The sequence below is a fragment of the Acipenser ruthenus genome, chromosome 20, assembly GCF_902713425.1.
Source record: "Acipenser ruthenus chromosome 20, fAciRut3.2 maternal haplotype, whole genome shotgun sequence".
In the NCBI taxonomy this organism is placed as follows: domain Eukaryota; kingdom Metazoa; phylum Chordata; class Actinopteri; order Acipenseriformes; family Acipenseridae; genus Acipenser; species Acipenser ruthenus.
The window spans coordinates 707,798-725,141 of record NC_081208.1 but is presented as its reverse complement, the minus strand read 5'-3'; the positions used below and the strand labels follow the sequence as shown (position 1 = coordinate 725,141).

General features: G+C 43.1%; 1 protein-coding gene across 1 annotated transcript in view; it reads right to left on the bottom strand.

The window, feature by feature from the left end:
* LOC117963825 (paired box protein Pax-7) overlaps nucleotides 1–17,344 on the bottom strand; it is a 101,224-nt gene that overhangs the window by 6,836 nt on the left and 77,044 nt on the right. Inside the window, exons 11-12 of the mRNA XM_058992977.1 lie at nucleotides 16,737–16,896; nucleotides 16,257–16,456 (exon numbers count right to left, since the gene is read on the bottom strand). Coding sequence (XP_058848960.1) covers nucleotides 16,257–16,456; nucleotides 16,737–16,896 — 360 coding nt within the window. The remainder of the gene's footprint in view (nucleotides 1–16,256; nucleotides 16,457–16,736; nucleotides 16,897–17,344) is intronic.

The following is a 17,344-nucleotide window of genomic DNA, read 5'->3' as shown; positions in this document are numbered from 1 at the left end:
TTGGATTCTCACTCTCCACGCTCTGCTGCCCTTTCGCCCTCTCTGTACTGGGGCTGCTAAACCAATTAGCCCATCATGGTGTTGGTTAAGGGGACTGGGCTGAGGCAACAGGACTCCCCCCTCCTGCTCAGCCCCTTGACGAGCACTCAGCAAACTGCTTCTCTCAATGAGTGTGAGCTGCAGCTTCACAGCAATGCAGTCCAAGCACTTTGCAGGCAAAAAACACCTCTATTTGTGCAACACTGTACGCAGTAGTATATGAGCCTCATTCACAAAAACTTGAAGGTCTTTTTTAAGGAATGTTTTTTTTTTTAAGAACATTTAATTAATTCAAGTTTGAAACCTTTAGTGAGAGCGTTTGACAGTTCATTCTTATTTAAACTCATGGAATGTTTATAAACCAGATTCTCAAAACAGTTCTTAAAAACCAGTCCTTTAATGTTTGTTGACTAGGGCCCTGTATAGTTTTAGCAGAGATCTGAGGTTTTCTTTTCTGTTCCTCTGCAGAATTAAAAGTGGATTTGGCAGACCTGCATCCCTGAAGTGGTGTGTGAAACCGAGCCCAGGTTTCTCAAACGTGGCGAAACACAACAGAAAATATGAAAAGACCTCTCCAAAGAGCTGCCATTGTTTCAGCAGTAAGAAGAAACAGCTGAGGAGCTCTCAGGAGCTCTGAAACGCGCCCTCGGGTTGTTTATTTTTTCGTTGTGCAACTCGAACAACAGATGTTTTTCCTTAAAAAAAAAACCAAAACTGGCACGCATTTTGCAACGCCTGAGCAGGCTTTGTTATCCACCTAACTCGGAAGATTAATAATCAGTAATACTGGAAAAAATGCAAACTTGAAGCTGTGTGTGTGTGTGTGTGTGCGTGTGTGTGTGTGTAGTGTTTGTGTGTATGTAGTGTGTGTGTGTGTATAGTGTGTGTGTGTGTGTGTGTGTGTGTGTAGTGTGTGTGTGTATGTAGTGTGTAGGTAGTGTGTGTGTATAGTGTGTGTGTGTGTGTGTCTGTGTAGTGTGTGTTTAGTGTGTGTGTGTGTGTAGTGTGTGTTTAGTGTGTGTGTGTGTGTAGGTAGTGTGTGTGTGTGTGTGTGTGCGTGTGTGTGTACTGGGGTTCACTTGTCATACATTTCAGAACAAGTTCATATGCATAACATTCTTCCTGTGTAATACGAGTGGCTGACAATTATTCTGTTTCTCCGACTTGCCTTCAAAATTCCTCAAATTCTCAAAGTCTTAATTCTGTCTCCAACCAGCCTAGGAATTGCAAAACCCCATTGAATGGTTGGATTTGAATTGCTCCCCACCCCCCCCCCCCCCCGTCTTTCTTTCGCAACGACAATAACAACAGTAATAACATAATATCATTTCATATATAACAGCAGCAGAAAACAGCGGCTTTGTTAGCTTAATAAGTTTGAAGGGAGCGTCGCGTCTCTGCGGGACGGCTGTTTTTAATCAGATGAGCGCGGGGGCAAAGCGCACGGGATGCCAAAGAGGAATATGAGAGCAGAGAAACGGGTGGCAGTTAAGTCTGACTCGTCTATTCAGCCGCGCGGCTAAGCAGGGCTGTAGCCTCGGTGATGCCATTATTGCGCTGAAAGCAGAATTATTCAAATCTTCACATTTAGCATAACCTCGCTGACATCAATTAAAGGGGCGAATTGAAAATGCTGCTGCTCTGCGAGAGGTAAAGCGCGCCCTTTATCAGCCGCGAGAACCATGGTGGTTCATTGTGCACACAGGCCTTTCACTCTGCCAACCAGACGAAGCAGCAGAAATATCCCGGCTACACACTGCACACTCCCTTTTCTAAAAGGGCCCGCGGTTCAACTTCAGAATGTACAACACTTATTGTTTCAACAGCCTCCAGACAAATAAAAAAAAAAAAAACTCCTGGAGTTCGAGACGGTATTGCATGCAGCTGTTACTGCTGCTGCTCCAGTGGAAGAAGACACTTATTTAATAAATTCGACACAATTGAATTTCAACTAAACCGTTTACATCATTTATAGAAGGTTTAAACAGAATTGTGGTTCAATACATCGTTAACTATGTTGTAAATTATATCAGAAGCACATTAATAGATCTAAACAGAAATAAGTGTAGTTGCCGTGGCATCAAAAGCCTGCCAGTACCTCCACTGTTTGTTTTCAACAAAGGCATGTTAAACATACTGAAACATTGGGAAGTTGGCTCTTTTGAGCAATGTATATATATATGTATACATGCACACATACATACAACCGTATCATGTGTTTGTTTCTCAATTCTAGAATGTTACTGCAATTCTAGAAGATCCGCAGGACTTGCACGACAGGTGACTCGCGTGCTCTGATGAATCCATGACATTCCTTTATCATCATGTACTGTCAGGAGTTGCTGCTTAAGCATGCGAGGGGCGACTCAAACTAGTTCAACAAAATACATTTTCTCAAACTTGTTAACTTAACCTTGAACAGCCTTGCCCTGAAGCACACGAGAGAGAGAGAGAAAGAGAGGGGCGAAAAGAAAGTACGCTGGGGTCTGGAACTTGGCTGGGCTGCAGTTTGTAATCTATTATTTCCTGCTGTATTATCACCGCTAAATAAAAATCAATAGTGTCTCGACATCTGTTAGCACTTCATCAGATAGGGGTGGCAAAAAAGGAAAAACTACCGGCTGCCAATCACCCGGGCGGACAAACAACCCCAGGCGTCCAGATTCTATCCGAGCTCCGCGGCGCAGCATTTCACAAGCAGGGTTAGTCAGTCGATCCCACTTCCAACTTTCATTTTACTAAACCCCTCCTCCCGCCCCCTTCCACCCACAGTAGCTGCATCTCGTTTGTGTGTGTGTGTGTGTGTGTGTGTGTGTGTGTGCGCGCGCTGTCTGTGTAGATAATGCTAACCAGGGCCTGGTGGAAAGGACTCAGCCTCCAGGCATTCCTGCTTCTTCCCAAGAGATAGATTACTTTATAAATAATAATAAAAAAAAAGAAAGAAAAATAAAAAAAAAAGTAATTAATTCTCTCAAGTTGTGAGCCGTCTGCCCCCGGGCTGTATGAATGTTGAACTGTAAAAGGATACAATGTGCGTCCTTTCAGATAAACACGCAGTGCATTCACAAGACCCTTTATAAGATCTTCATTTCCTTAACTGTCACATTATAGATTTTTTTTTTTGTGTAAGCTTAAATGTTAAGCCTGACAATAAATAAATAAATAAATAAATAAAAACGATTCCAACTCTGCAGGAACCAAGTTAAAATCTTAGCCTGACGATACAAGGAGACAATGATGTAAATACCTAAAAGGTTGATTTTCTAGAACACTGGTAATAAAATTAGACAAATGCTTTTGTCAAAGTCTATTTACTGTTGCATGGATTAAACGGATCATTCAAACAATAAAGACTATGTAGTAACGCGAGTTCCTGCTATATATATATATATAGATATATAGATAGATAGATAGATAGATAGATAGATAGATAGATAGAAAGAACTGTATAGCATTCTCTCCAGTCTTTAATTAACTCCTATTACAATTTAATGTATTTGTGACAAAACTGAAAAACAGTCAACTGTGTGTGTTTAAGAGCCCTTGAATTATAATGCTGAGCAGTTTGTATAACGGAGTGATATATATATATATATATATATATATATATATATATATGTATGTATGTATGTATGTGTATGTATGTGTATATATAATAGTTGTATAAAGACTGGAGTAACCGTTCAGCCCATGATCCACACAGATGCACAGAGCGCTGCAGCAGTGGATAGAGAGAGCAGTAGAGAACCTGGAGGATGTGAGCACATTCTGACACTGAAATCAGTTACAGACTACAGGAGAGAGGTGCAGTACGACAGCCCAGGACTTGACATTCAGCGCGGAGGCTCACAATTAAAGTTAAAACGGCAAAACCAATAAGGATCTTTTTTTTTCTTTAAAAAAAAAAATAAAAAATGTAGTGAACCATGATGTGCGAGCGATCCCCTCCTGTCTCAACCCCCTGCAGGTGTTAGTAATGACAGTCTGTCTGTGTCTGTCTTATTGCTTCCCAAGTACTGCCTCTGCTGCCCCCCCCTCCTCATCCTCATCCTCCTCATCCTCATCCTCCTCATCTTCATCCTCCTCCTCCTCATCCTCATCCTCTCATTCCGATTTTGCTGGCTTGAGTAAACGCTAAGAGAGAGGAGCTAGTGGCTTTGGGAAGTACAAAGAGTCCTGGAGGATTGCAGGCCTGGGGGCCAGTCTGCCTGCCTGCCTGCCTGCCTGCCTGATACGACTGTCTGTTCATCTCCACCACGCCAAAGAGGTGATCAGTGGAGAGACTCTTAATCTGTTAAGAGGACTGGCTTAACTGCTGGGTTAGAGATACCCTTTTATTTAACCAAAATTAAATGCCCCTAAGAGGTACCTTCAAGTTGGAAAAAGGTCATGCGGGCTACAAAATTGGGTTAGAAATCGACTAAGAAGCATGAAAAAAAAAAAAAAAAAACACTAGGCAGAGCAGATTTGAGCAGGAGATGCTGGCTGTTAATTCTGATGGCTGAAAAAATAAAAATATACAGACTGGTGACCTAGTGTCAGGGTCTGAATAGTTAGGATGTTACGTAGCCAAACATTTGCAATTAAAAGGATTACAAATAAAAAGAAATCTGAGAAATAAAATGAAGGGGGTTCATTTAACAGCATTTTCCTGTTCCATCAGTTGAACCAAAGGTTTTAAAGCTGCAGCAAAACTATCTATCTGTCGCCTCCTGGTTGAGCAACACATCGGCAATTTAAAAAGTCTACATGCAAGGAATTATTTATCTCTCCAACGAATCTCATTTGCCTTTATTATTATTATTATTATTATTATTATTGGTGGTGAACAAAAATGTTACTTTTCTGACCCGACGCTGGCTTCAAATAGATGGGGTTAATTCCACATGGCTGTCACAATAGCACAGCTTTCAACTTGAAAATGTAATTTCATTCTAGTTATGGCACATAGCGCGTCAGATAACAGCCATGACAACCGTGTATTTTTAATTTAATGCAAACACTGCTTAAAAATGACAACAAACACATCCATAGCTCAGGTTTTTGTTTGTAGTGTTATTTGGAAGTTTTTAATAAGCTGGACAGAGGTGTCGTAATTAGTGGAAATTAAGTGGAAATTAGCTAGTGCGTCATTAGCAGAGAATATTGTGCGAAACTGTTTCCATAACAGCGATGCCCCCACCCCAGCACCCTCTCAATCCACCTTCACACACACACACACACATCAAGGTAGACCGTCTCAAAGGCAAAGTGTCCGGACGCTCATTTGAAAAACAAAATGACAATTTAAAAAAAAATAATGATGATTGCCTAAATGTAATTAGCGCGCTTGGTCACAGCCACGTGTAATTAAAGCTGGATGTGCCGCGGCGCGAGAGCCCCTGAGTGGCAGGGAGCAGATGACAGCAATGATTTCCTCTCCCGGCCGCATGTCACTCCGCTAATTGGCCGAGGCACGTTAATCAAAAGTGAAAAGTGCCGTCCGCCGACGGCTGGGCCGCTGCGAGGCCTGGTGAGATGGGTTTGAGGAAGGGGAGAGGGAGAGGGAGGGGGGGAGGAAAAATCGAGAGAGGGGAGGGAGGCCCATAAGTGTTTCCAATTAGATATCTGATTGCCGGTGACAGAAACTGGGCATTGACAAGATGGGTACAGATGAGAGCGATTAGAGAGCGACAAAACAAGCTGTCACTTCTCAGGGAGCGTTAGCCGTTCAAAATATTTTGCATATGCTTCTTTTAACCCTTTCTCCTCCAGCCCCCTGCTGCAGCCAGACTGCCCTTCACTGAAGCTAACTGGGCCTCAGATTAAGCCTAGTTATTAATGGCTTTAAAGAAGTTACCACAATATAATTTTATGAATATGAATTTTCAGTAGTTTTAGCATTTTTAAATAAATAAATAAATAAATAAATGCGTTCTCTGCGGCCTTGTTTATTGTTTTTACAAGAGTTTGACGCCTTAAATTTTAGCATTGAAGGGCCAACGGTATTGTCTTGTACTGTGCTGGAGTATATAGCAGAGATCAGATGGAGAAACAGTAAAAACAGCTCAAATTAACAGCAATTAAGAGAAGCCTGCAATAGCAACATTCATAATCTGATTGCACATTTTAAAAAGTGGTAGCTATCTCAATGTCGGGCTGTCCGGTAATTTTGAAATCTCTTGTTACAGTATCAGTATATAAATCTAAAAAATCAATAAACTACACTCCCTTAAAAGAAATACAAACACACTCTCTCTATAGTTCTCATGTGACCTTCCCTGCACCCTGTGCACCTCTTCTTGTTCAACAGAAACCTCTGAAACTGTTTCCAATATTTTAAATGTTTCAGTGTGCCTTTTCCTAACCAAAGGTTAATGCACTCTATCGCGCTGCAATTGAAGAAAGCGTCGTGCTGCAATTCTTTATTTTCCAGCGGTAATGCTCCAGTTACTCCTAGATAAATACTCACCCCAGGAACACAGACTCCAGCCCGCCGCCCCCTCCCTCCCACCTTTCCCCAGTGCCGACTCTCGCCTCGTCCAAATTAAATGGCAGGTTTTAATGATTTCAATATAGCGGTGTTTGCCAAGCAAGGCCTGCAGACTTAGAGGCTCTGACTATAATGCAAGGTGGATCTAGGGGGGGGAGAGAGGGAGGGGGGTTTGTTTGTGAAAAACAGCAGGGCATAGGCAGAGTGAAAAATGTCAGGTCAAATTGTTCTTGACAGTGTTAATATCTGCACCTCATAGCGATAATTACATGTAAATAAATAGTGAAATAGCTCTCAGCTGGAGTCTGAGTGGAGAGGCCTGGAGTTAGAGCCAGCCAGCTGGGACTCAACGAGATTCGTTTTTATTATTATTTTTTGGGAGGGGAGGGGGGGCGAGAGAGAGAGGAGAGAGAGAGAGGAGAGAGAGAGGAGAGAGAGAGAGAGAGAGAGAGAGGAGCAGAAACACTGTGCTGTACATGAGATACATCCTTATGATGCAACTCAGCCCTTTACAGGAGATCACCTGTCTGTCTGTCTGTCTGTCTGAGTCTGTCTGTGAATCAATGTACTTCATCTGTCTGTCTGTAGAGCCCAAACGTAAAACCTTTCAAGGTCACATTTCTGCCATTGTTTGACAGCTTTGCTTTTGAGGGTGCATGCAGGTTACATTGCATTGCACCCCCATTTTTTCCATCCCGAGTAACAATAAGCACGGACTCCTGAAAGCTTTGCTTCCCTGGGGGGGTCAGGATTGTTCTCCAGCGTTTCTCCACACTCCCTGCCAGTGCTAGAACCCCAAACCGGCTCCTGTCCCTGTTGATAAGGGAAGGATCCGCTTTGTAGCTTGTTGTCTGAGCAGCGGAGAGAGGCAGCTCGTGGTGTTGGATGCAGGGGTGTGAACTGCTCAGGGAACACTGAGAGCACCGGGGAATTAATCACAGTCTCGCACCTGTCAGACTGGTATCTGGAACTAACAGCAAACTCATGCAAGAGGGCGCCCCCCAGACCCCCCAACCAGCCCCATCTCACCCCCGCAACGGGGGACGGGGAGCAGGCAAGAATTCAAAAAAAAAAATTAAAAAAATGATTCTGTCAATTTCCCATGAAGAAAGGTACTGGCTCAAGCTGAACCCTGTCCTGAACAGCCCCCCTGTCAATCAGTCCTGCCCCCCCCCCCCCCCCCTCTCTAAAGCAGAGACTATGTTGCAGAACTGTGTGTGCTTTTGTCGTGTCTGTGGTTGAGGGTGTGAAACCCATTCTGTTTTGGACGAGGGCTGAGGAGTTGTTAACCCCATTCTGACTGCCTGCCCCTCTCTGACACGCACAGGGGGGGCCACCGAGGAGCTGAAAACGATCCGAACACAAGGCGTGTTGGCGGGGGCCCGATTCTGTTCAAAGTCTTTCTTTCAGCGGCTAACTCCCACCCCCAATCCTGGCAGTGTTCACTGGAGGCCTCGGGGAGGTAGGATTTGAAAGCGGGCTGAGTTGTGTGAATTGAAACCCCATGTCACAAACATGCCCTGCACAGATAAGTGATCAGAATCTTTACCATACTGCAAAAACTGCCTGGACTCTTACAGCATATATTACATCAACAATAAGCAATAAGCCTTAGGAAAATGTCTTGCACACTTTGTAGAGAACATTTCTACATGTGCTGGAAGCATGCATTTGGTAATAGCGTGGATTTCATAGTAGCAATCGGGGTCACACTACCGTGATCTAAATTAGTCTGTGTTATTTAGACATACCGGCCCTACGGTTTCAATAGAAGCTTTTATTTGTGGCCAATAGCCCACTGGATTACTGGTGCGTCTACAGGATCATTTAGCATTGATTGAAGAGATTGATTGCCGTCTGTCTTGTCTGTGCAAAATATATAATAATACTGCTGTGGTGTAACATTGATACAAAGCAGGGAGCAAAGGGAACAGAGGTTATGCATAAGGAGGTCACATGGAGTGGGAAACCATATTTTATACTAGGAGAATATCCACAGCTGCATGCGTTCATATTTTTTTTCATTTTGCAATGAAATACAATATAAGAAAAAAAAAATGCGATGGGTATTTGAGATAGCGCCTATACCCATGCCTATACTAAATAAGGGAATCAAATTTTCAAACTAATAGGCATTTCTACTGCATGGGACCCACAGTGTCGGAATTGGTCTCAGCCAGTCCCTACTTAAATCCTCATCTTCTAGGATTTAGTGAAATTTATATTGGCTGCCTCTCCAAGATAAATGTAAATCGCATTCCCTTATATTCACTGTTTATCAGGATGCAACAGCTCACTTTGTGCAGGAAATCTCTCTCACACAAACACCCTTGCATTTAAATAGCATTTTTATTGTCAGCTCCAGCCTTTCATCTGAGTGAGGGGAATAATGTTTCCTCTCTGGGGAGAAGGGTTGCTGCACTGCAGTCCGAAGCTGCCAAAAGAAAAGAAAAACTGAAACACCACTAACCCAAACTTTGTTTTTTAAATGACTAAGGGACATCCGGATTATTGAAGGTTTGTTTGCATTACTTACTTAACTTGGCTATGGTGCTGAAGATTGCTTTAAATTGTACCCCACCCCCCGACCCCAATAAAGAGAGCGATATTCTGCTGTCTGTAGTGGACAAGGTAGTACACTATAGCACCATTGCACTGATCCCTAGGATCTGTCAAGTGGAACTTGACTCCCCCCTTTACGAGAATCATTGATATGCTATTACAAAGGTTGACCACCAGGAGGTACCGATCGCTATGTAAAAATCTCATTCCAATAAATGTTAAACAATAACACTATCAAAGGGAAATTATATTTTATAGCCACAATGCTGAATATATATATATATATATATATCTATATATATATATATATCTATATATATATTACACAAAATCATATATATTACAATACAATCATTTGATAATATGATACTGCCCTCACTCATTAGCTGACTGGGAAGAGACTCTGTTTGAAATAATTTTCAGCGATCAGTGACTGTTTTTGAATCGTTTACCTGGGCCCCTCCTAATTCAGAGAGAAAACTAAAAAAATCTCTCAAATTTTCTCAGTAAACTGATGCAAAAAAAAAAAAAATCCTCCAGGGGGTTATGATTAAATTTGCTTGCTTTTCATTTTGGCAGCTTCCATGTTTTTTTTTTTTTTTTTGCTAAAGCATCTTAAAAAAAAAAACAAAAACATTATTATCATTGCCAAATTGCAAAAGTATCTTGCGTATTTAAGACTAGTCCTGTCTCTAACAAGAATCAACAGTTTGATGATTCGTGCCCGTACGCATGTCATTTACATGCGTGTGCTCATCTTCAGTCGCTCGAGCCTGCCAGCTGACACTCTGCCCAGTGAGAGGCTTAATACAGAAGAGTTAGTAACGTGCAAGAGTATATTCATACACCTCCTCTCCGTTCTCATTGATATTCAGGTACACAATGTCTTGTCAAATGCAAGCTAAGAGCGAGCCAAAACTAGAATCTTTTTTCTTTATTTTTTTTTTGGCAGCCCCTGTGTGGGCTTCTTAAATCTAATTCCTCCAGTTTCAAGTGTCTGCCTTGCTCATGGAAGTCGGGGATGAGGCTCGAGTCCCCCTCCCTTATCTCTGGCTCGCAGTTGCTCGGAATCACTTTGCAGGACTCTGCTTGAGCTCGTTCTGCAGCAGAGCAGGCCTGGGGATATGCATCAAAGGGAGGATGGTGAGCGCTGCTCTGTCTCTGATCCCCTTGTGCTGAAACCCCAGCCTCTACACACTCCATCCCCAACATCAAATGCAACCAGAGTCCCTTCATTCCAAAACACAAATCTCCCGACAGCTCCCTTCCGCACTGCCCTCTCCTGCTTTAATTACTCCTGAGCGAGAGAGCCTTCATTCATTCTGCAAGAGAACGGGCCTTTTTCATATCTATAGTGTGCTCTTTATAAATCCAGCATAGGGATGGAAGTAAGACTCCCATTGCATAGCAGTCTGATCCGTTCCTGGTTTTACTATGAGTTTAATAAGACCCACCTGAGCGTGTCACCTATATATGCTGTGGCTAATCAAACTGGAATGGGTGAAGCTGCTGTGCAATAGGAGTCTTATTTCCATCCTTGAGATTATTTTCTTTCTCCACTTTTTTAAATGTCAACGGTTGTATATTCTATTTTTAATAACATTTCCATGTGTCTATTAATATGAAAGTCTCCATTATCAAATTACAAATACATCTGTTGTTTTTATTATTATTATTATTATTATTATTATTATTATTATTATTATTATTATTATTATTATTCCCAAAACGAAAAAGTAGAACCCTTTTTTTTTTTTTTTAATACAATCAGTATGTTGTGGAATAAGAATTTTATAATGGATTTTCAATAGGAGTCTCTTTCCCCATGACTCCCAGCAGGGGTCTCTGTGTTTCAAAAAAGTAATTATCTTTGGAGACAGGAGAGTGGGAGAAACAGATCTTCAGTCTATCACCATACTAAACAGCTACTGAAAACTGATGGAATCGCATTTAATCAATTAATGCATAAACTGCTGCATGTACACATGCACTCACACACCCACACCCACTGATACAACTGGGGCACAGATACACACTTGTAGTGCATTAGATGGACATGCAGAATCTTACAAGAAAATAAAGAGTCAACAGTGAACCCCCATATAACAGAAAGTAAATGTGCAGTAATTTGCTGCAGTACTGCAAGGTACCATTTAAGATGCCTACTTTTTTTGTTATCTTGTATTACCAAACGTATTTGCGCATTACTTCACCTGCCTGTGCTGTACCATGCTTGCCTATGCTTCACCTGCCTGTGCTGTACCATGCTTGCTTATGCTTCACCAACCTGTGCTGTACCATGCTTGCCTATGCTTCACCTGCCTGTGCTGTACCATTCTTGCCTATGCTTCACCTGCCTGTGCTTTACCATGCTTGCCTATGCTTCATCTGCCTGTGCTGTACCATGCTTGCCTATGCTTCACCTGCCTGTGCTGTACCATGCTTGCCTATGCTTCACCTGCCTGTGCTGTACCATGCTTGCCTATGCTTCACCTGCCTGTGCTGTACCATTCTTGCCTATGCTTCACCTGCCTGTGCTTTACCATGCTTGCCTATGCTTCATCTGCCTGTGCTGTACCATGCTTGCCTATGCTTCACCTGCCTGTGCTGTACCATGCTTGCCTATGCTTCACCTGCCTGTGCTGTACCATGCTTGCCTATGCTTCACCTGCCTGTGCTGTACCATGCTTGTCTATGCTTCACCTGCCTGTGCTGTACCATGCTTGCCTATGCTTCACCTGCCTGTGCTGTACCGTGCTTGCCTATGCTTCACCTTTCTTTCTACATGCTTTTCCAGGAGTGGCAGTAAAAAAAAAAGTCAGAGAGAGATTTTATTTTCTTACATGCGAGCCAGCTAAGAATGGCTAAGGGGAGGGGAAGAGGGCTTTTCTGATCAGCTGCAGAAAAATGTTGGGCTGACCTAAAGACATAAGAATCTGGGCTCCCCAAGGACCAGGGGCTTAGCTTTACAGAGCCCTGACATGGCATCGTTCTCAGCATCTCAGCAGAAACCAGGCTGCACAGTTTGGAACACGTCAGGATTTGGTCCCAAGCACCTGTTGGTGGTCGAACAGCAGGAATCCATTTCAACCTGCCTGCGTTGCTGGCAGAGAAGTTATTTACAGGAAATCGCACATTTTTGTCAGTCTACACAAGCAAAGAGCAGCCTAGCAGAACTAGAAATGGACAGAAAATAACTCAGATGACCTCGGACAGATGTCTAAACCCTGGCGCCGTTACGTTTCTCAGAAGGAGAAGCCGTTCCTCCAATGGCAGCCTCGTACTACTGTAGCCCTTGAGCACAGAATAAAACCCTAGCCATTGTCTGTCTGCACTGCCTCTGAAAGTCTGGTAAGGGGAAGTGAGGCTGCTCCCTGATCAAAATTAATCTTCAAAGCAACCTACAGCTGACATTCAAACACACTACAGTACAGCTGACCGACTGAGAAATTGTGAGCTGTAAGCAAAGGAATGGGGCGAAGCAGCTCATCTCAATCCCAACGTTATCATGCACAGTACAAGTTTGGTTGAAAGACACGCAGCCATGCTTTAACCTGTCCTTGCTGTCTTTTCAATTCCATGAAATATTGTGGGGCTCAGTGAACCAAATACGTGTGCATGCATAGGGATGGAAATAAGACTCCCATTGCATAGCAGTCTGATCCATTCCTGGTTTTACTACAAGTTTAATAAAACACACCTGAGCTTGTTACCTAGACACTGAGGCTAATCTAGCACATATTAAAACCTGGAATGGATGAAACTGCTATACAATAGGAGTCTTATTCCCATCCCTGAATGCATGTATGTATGTATGTATGTATGCATATATGTACATTGCACATGTCTAAACAAAATGTATACAGATTCCTCCAAGGCTAAATGATGCAGAGAGACAACTTGAAAAAAAAAAAAAAATTCTAAAGTTTGCCCATTTTCTGCAGATTCTGCTGTTTCCAGCAGCGACTGGCTTACTCAGAGGAATCAGAGCTGCCTTCAGGCTCTCTCTTCCCTGGTTTAAACCCGCGACACACCCTGAGCATGCAGGCTGTGCGGGGGACAGCGCCGGCAGGCATGATCGCTGGATGGACTGCAATAACCAATTCTAGAACTGCTTGCTTTCTTCAGGGGAAAAAGTGTGCAAAAAAAATACAAATGATGGTGATCACCTGAACTAGGTTTCCACACTGGGGCATCTTGCATCCATCAGAAGCAGACTGCCACAGTCCATAGATCTAAACTGCTGGACTGCTGCTTTTCAGTGTTTATCACTGTGCATCAAGTGAAATCTGAAAAAGCATGCCTGTGTATGGTAGCGTGCAATACACAAGATGGTGTGGTGACATTTTATAAAGTAGTGTCATTTGAAAGACATTCTGCACAGTAGATCTGATCTGACACTATTTCCAGTGCAGCACAGCCCTGCTGTATGACACCATGGGAAAATAAAAAACACCCAGCAGAGTTCATGTAGCAGCAGGACTGTGCAGTGTAATAGGAAACAGCCTTGTGTTAGCGGTGCTTTAACAAACAAGTCAGAGAATTCCAGCTGCAGCTTCCACTGCTAAGGAGGGTGAGATAACTTTAACTGATTTCAACAGATGCCTGCGCTGTCAAACCTCCGAGAATGGGAAAGCTTTGTGCTTTTTTTGTTTAAGGCTACTTCGTTTGGAAGTTTTATGTCCATGTGCGGGGGTCTCAGAGGGGCCGACCTGAATTCGGATACCCCTGTCAAAGAGTACATCAATTTAAACGGACAATAAGGTCCTGATGGGATTGCCACATGTTCTCTCTCTCTCTCTCTTTCTCTCTCTCTCCCCCCCCCCCCCCCCAGCTCACTCCTGCACACCCCATATGAAGAACATACTGCAGCACTACGGTCAAAACACAACATAGCATATGGAATACTATAGACTACAGAACACTATACTGTAACATACTAGAGCATTCTCTAAAGCACTGTAGCTTACAACAGCATAGTATATGAAATACTTTACATTATATTATGGAATACAGTAAAATACCACAGCATTCTGGTCAATGTGCAAGTGTACTATGAGGAATACAAAATAGGTAATTATTGTACATTACATTGGCCAATATAATAAAATACTATAGTATTTATTTTTTATATCTCATCCGAGAAGATTAATACTCTCTGCAGACAAGCGTGACAAAACGACACCTTTCCTGCGTTAATAAACACATTTCTAATACGCTCTGTTAGGTAGGTTGCAGTTACCTATAGGCTGCTATAAATCTCCCTTAAATGCATGTTCATAAGTAGGCTTTATTTTACTTTCAAATGGTATCTCCCATGGGTGAAATACGGGACACAGTCCTGCAGTACAAATCCCATTTTTATAACAGGGGTAGATGTTTGCTGAGATCAGACCAGCAGGCTGTTTTTGCAATAAGCATGAAAGCATGAATCACACTCATGAAAAGAGAGAGCGCCGTGTTCCTGGTGTTTATGCAATTGCTGAGGAAGCATTAGTGGTTAAACCCTGTGCACTGTGATTAACAATCAAACGTGCTGTGAAATACCCGTGTTATCCCCCCCAACTCTCCACTACAAGAGAAAAGCTCTTTTTTTGTAATGAAATCCTTAATTCTTTCTTTTTGAGAGAGAGAGAGAGAGAGAGAGAGAGAGAGAGAGAGAGAGAGAGAGAGAGAGAAATACCACAATGTTTCCAATCTGCTTTGAAAAAAATATATGGAAAAAAAAACCAAACACAAAACCTCCCTCTCAATAAAAAAAATACGTGTGCACGAGGGGGTAATTGCGGACAAATGCAGCATTGAAAATCATTTTCAGCTCTTTACACACCATTTCAATCTTATTTTCTGCTTATTAACCAGATCTTGTTGCTTAGGGTGGGCAGAACAGGCCACCGTCAGTGGGTTCTGTAATTGTGTATAATTTACTGTTCACCACTGATTTCTTTCAATACCAGTCAGTAGGATTATTTTTTCATTCTGTGGTATTTAGGAATCAACCCCTTACTAGAAAGCCTAATTTGAAGTGGTTATTATTCAAGGTGCAGGGAAAGAATAACAAGAAGGATCGTTCACGGGTTCCCACCCGCTCCACCCTAACACACGCACGCACGCACTCTGCAGAGCTGCAATGGAATTGTGTTTTCCACTGCAGACCACAATCACTCGACCCCATGTACAGTATTTAGAGCTCCACAGCTACACACTGATATACACGCTCACTGAGGATGGCAAAGCAGCTAATTAAAGCAGCTAATTATCACGTTATCCTTGTGCAATTTCATTTCGGGACGAGAAAGGGAGCTTCGGATTTTCCAAAAAAACAAAACAAATAACGAAGTATTGCTTGATTTTAGGATAAAGAAAACGCAGAAAACAGCACCCTACTGGAATTTCTATTATTTTGCATGGAAACAGATCTAATTTATTTGTCAATAAAATGAAAGCATAAGACGGTGAACCTAACCCTAAAATCAAGACCACAGAGCTACAACACACACACACACACAATTCACAGTCACATTAGCACACAGCCAAATACATATCCACTCCAGCATTCCAGAAGCTAGGGGATTTGCCTGAAAATGAACATCTGACTTTCTGTTTAAGATGGGCAAGTTACAAAACTCAACCACCGGGGGTCACTACATGCTATGCAAACAAACAAACAAAAATATATTGGTGCAGAAACTCCACACCTATTTTCACCCAAACCAGTTTCAGACATAAACCATAACCATCCCATTTAATCTTTGTCATGGCTCTCCCTGCCATTTTACAAAGAACAGGACTGCTCTGAATATCTCCAGGGGGTGTTAAATGAGAAACGGGCAGAGGTGCAGAAACAGACGGGCCGCGCTCTTTACCTGGTACAGAAAGATGAGCCTGTGTAAAACTGTACGACATTCTTTCAAACACGTATTGCTTGTTCCTGAGGGCACTGTAGCACACCGCTTACAACAGAGAATGTTTTGATGAGAGTGATTGTTAAGTGTGCGTGCGTGCGTGCGTGAGTGTGTGTGCGTGCGTGCGTGCGTGCGTCTGTGTGTGCGTGTGTGTGTTGGAATTCAGAACCAATTTCAATCTTTAGCTCAGTATTAGGATTTTCTCAGCTGGCCCCTCTTTCTACACCCATGCCCTGGGGGTGATTGGAGCTCCCCTGACCTGGCTGCGTGGCACTGACCTGTGGCGACAGTCCGTTGCTGACTGTGTTCATGTGGTTGCTGGACGGCGATGGGTTCATGAAGCTCTCCGAGTAGCTGGAGAAGCCGTGCCGGTTGGACGCAAGCCCGTAGGCAGAGCCGCTGTCTCCGGTGAGACCCCCCTGGTGCATGGAGGAGGGGGGGAGCGGCTGCGGCCGGTGCACTGTGCCGCTGCTGCCATCTGCCAATTCACAACGAGCGAGAAGAAACGTACATGCATCAGACCCAATGAAGAAAATACAGGAACACTGTTTTGGCATATCTGTCCTTTCTAGCAAGACTGTTGAATGAACACTATCCATCAGTGCTGATTCCCTGATCGTTTTCTGGTCTCTCATAACTAATGAAGACTAGACCTGTTGGCTCAGTTCGGGTACACCTTTACACGTCGATTGGTTCATAACAGCCAGCGGCTGCAGAGTGTGGTGGCTCTGACTGTGGGAGCGTGGCGTTTCTCTTACCCTGGGATAAGGTGGGGTAGCTGGACTCGGGAAGCTGGTATGTTGGCAAGGTTGGCATTCCGGTGTGTGCGAATCCTCCTGGTAACAGGTGATTAAAGGCTGCCAGCTGATTGGCACCAGCCTGCTTGCGCCACCTGGCCCTGCGGTTACTGAACCACACCTGGGGGGAATAAGAAAGAAAGAGAAGATCAGCTTCCTGGAAGCATTTCTGAGGGTCGGTTATCTAACAATTGTGTTTACTAGAAAAAAAGTGTTCTAAAATAAAAGGGGTTAGAGTTCCACATGAACTACTGCATGTCCAGTGGGTTCCGGCGCCCCCTTAAGACTCACCTCTTCAGACAGCACCTGTAGAACTCCTCTGTTTTTATCCTGGGACACTATCACCCTTCCTTAAATGCGCTTTATTTGCTCTTATCTGCCCCCTATTTTACTGCATTTAATCCTGTACTTCAGAGTACTGTAATCTGCCAAGTGTTTAATCTGTAGTATTTTGTATTTAATCATATCTTGATGTAACTATCACTGTCACTGTTATCTGCTGTAGTATTGAATTGTATTTTGTCACACTTGTACTTGCTTGAACCAAAGTCATTGTATTTATCTTGCTC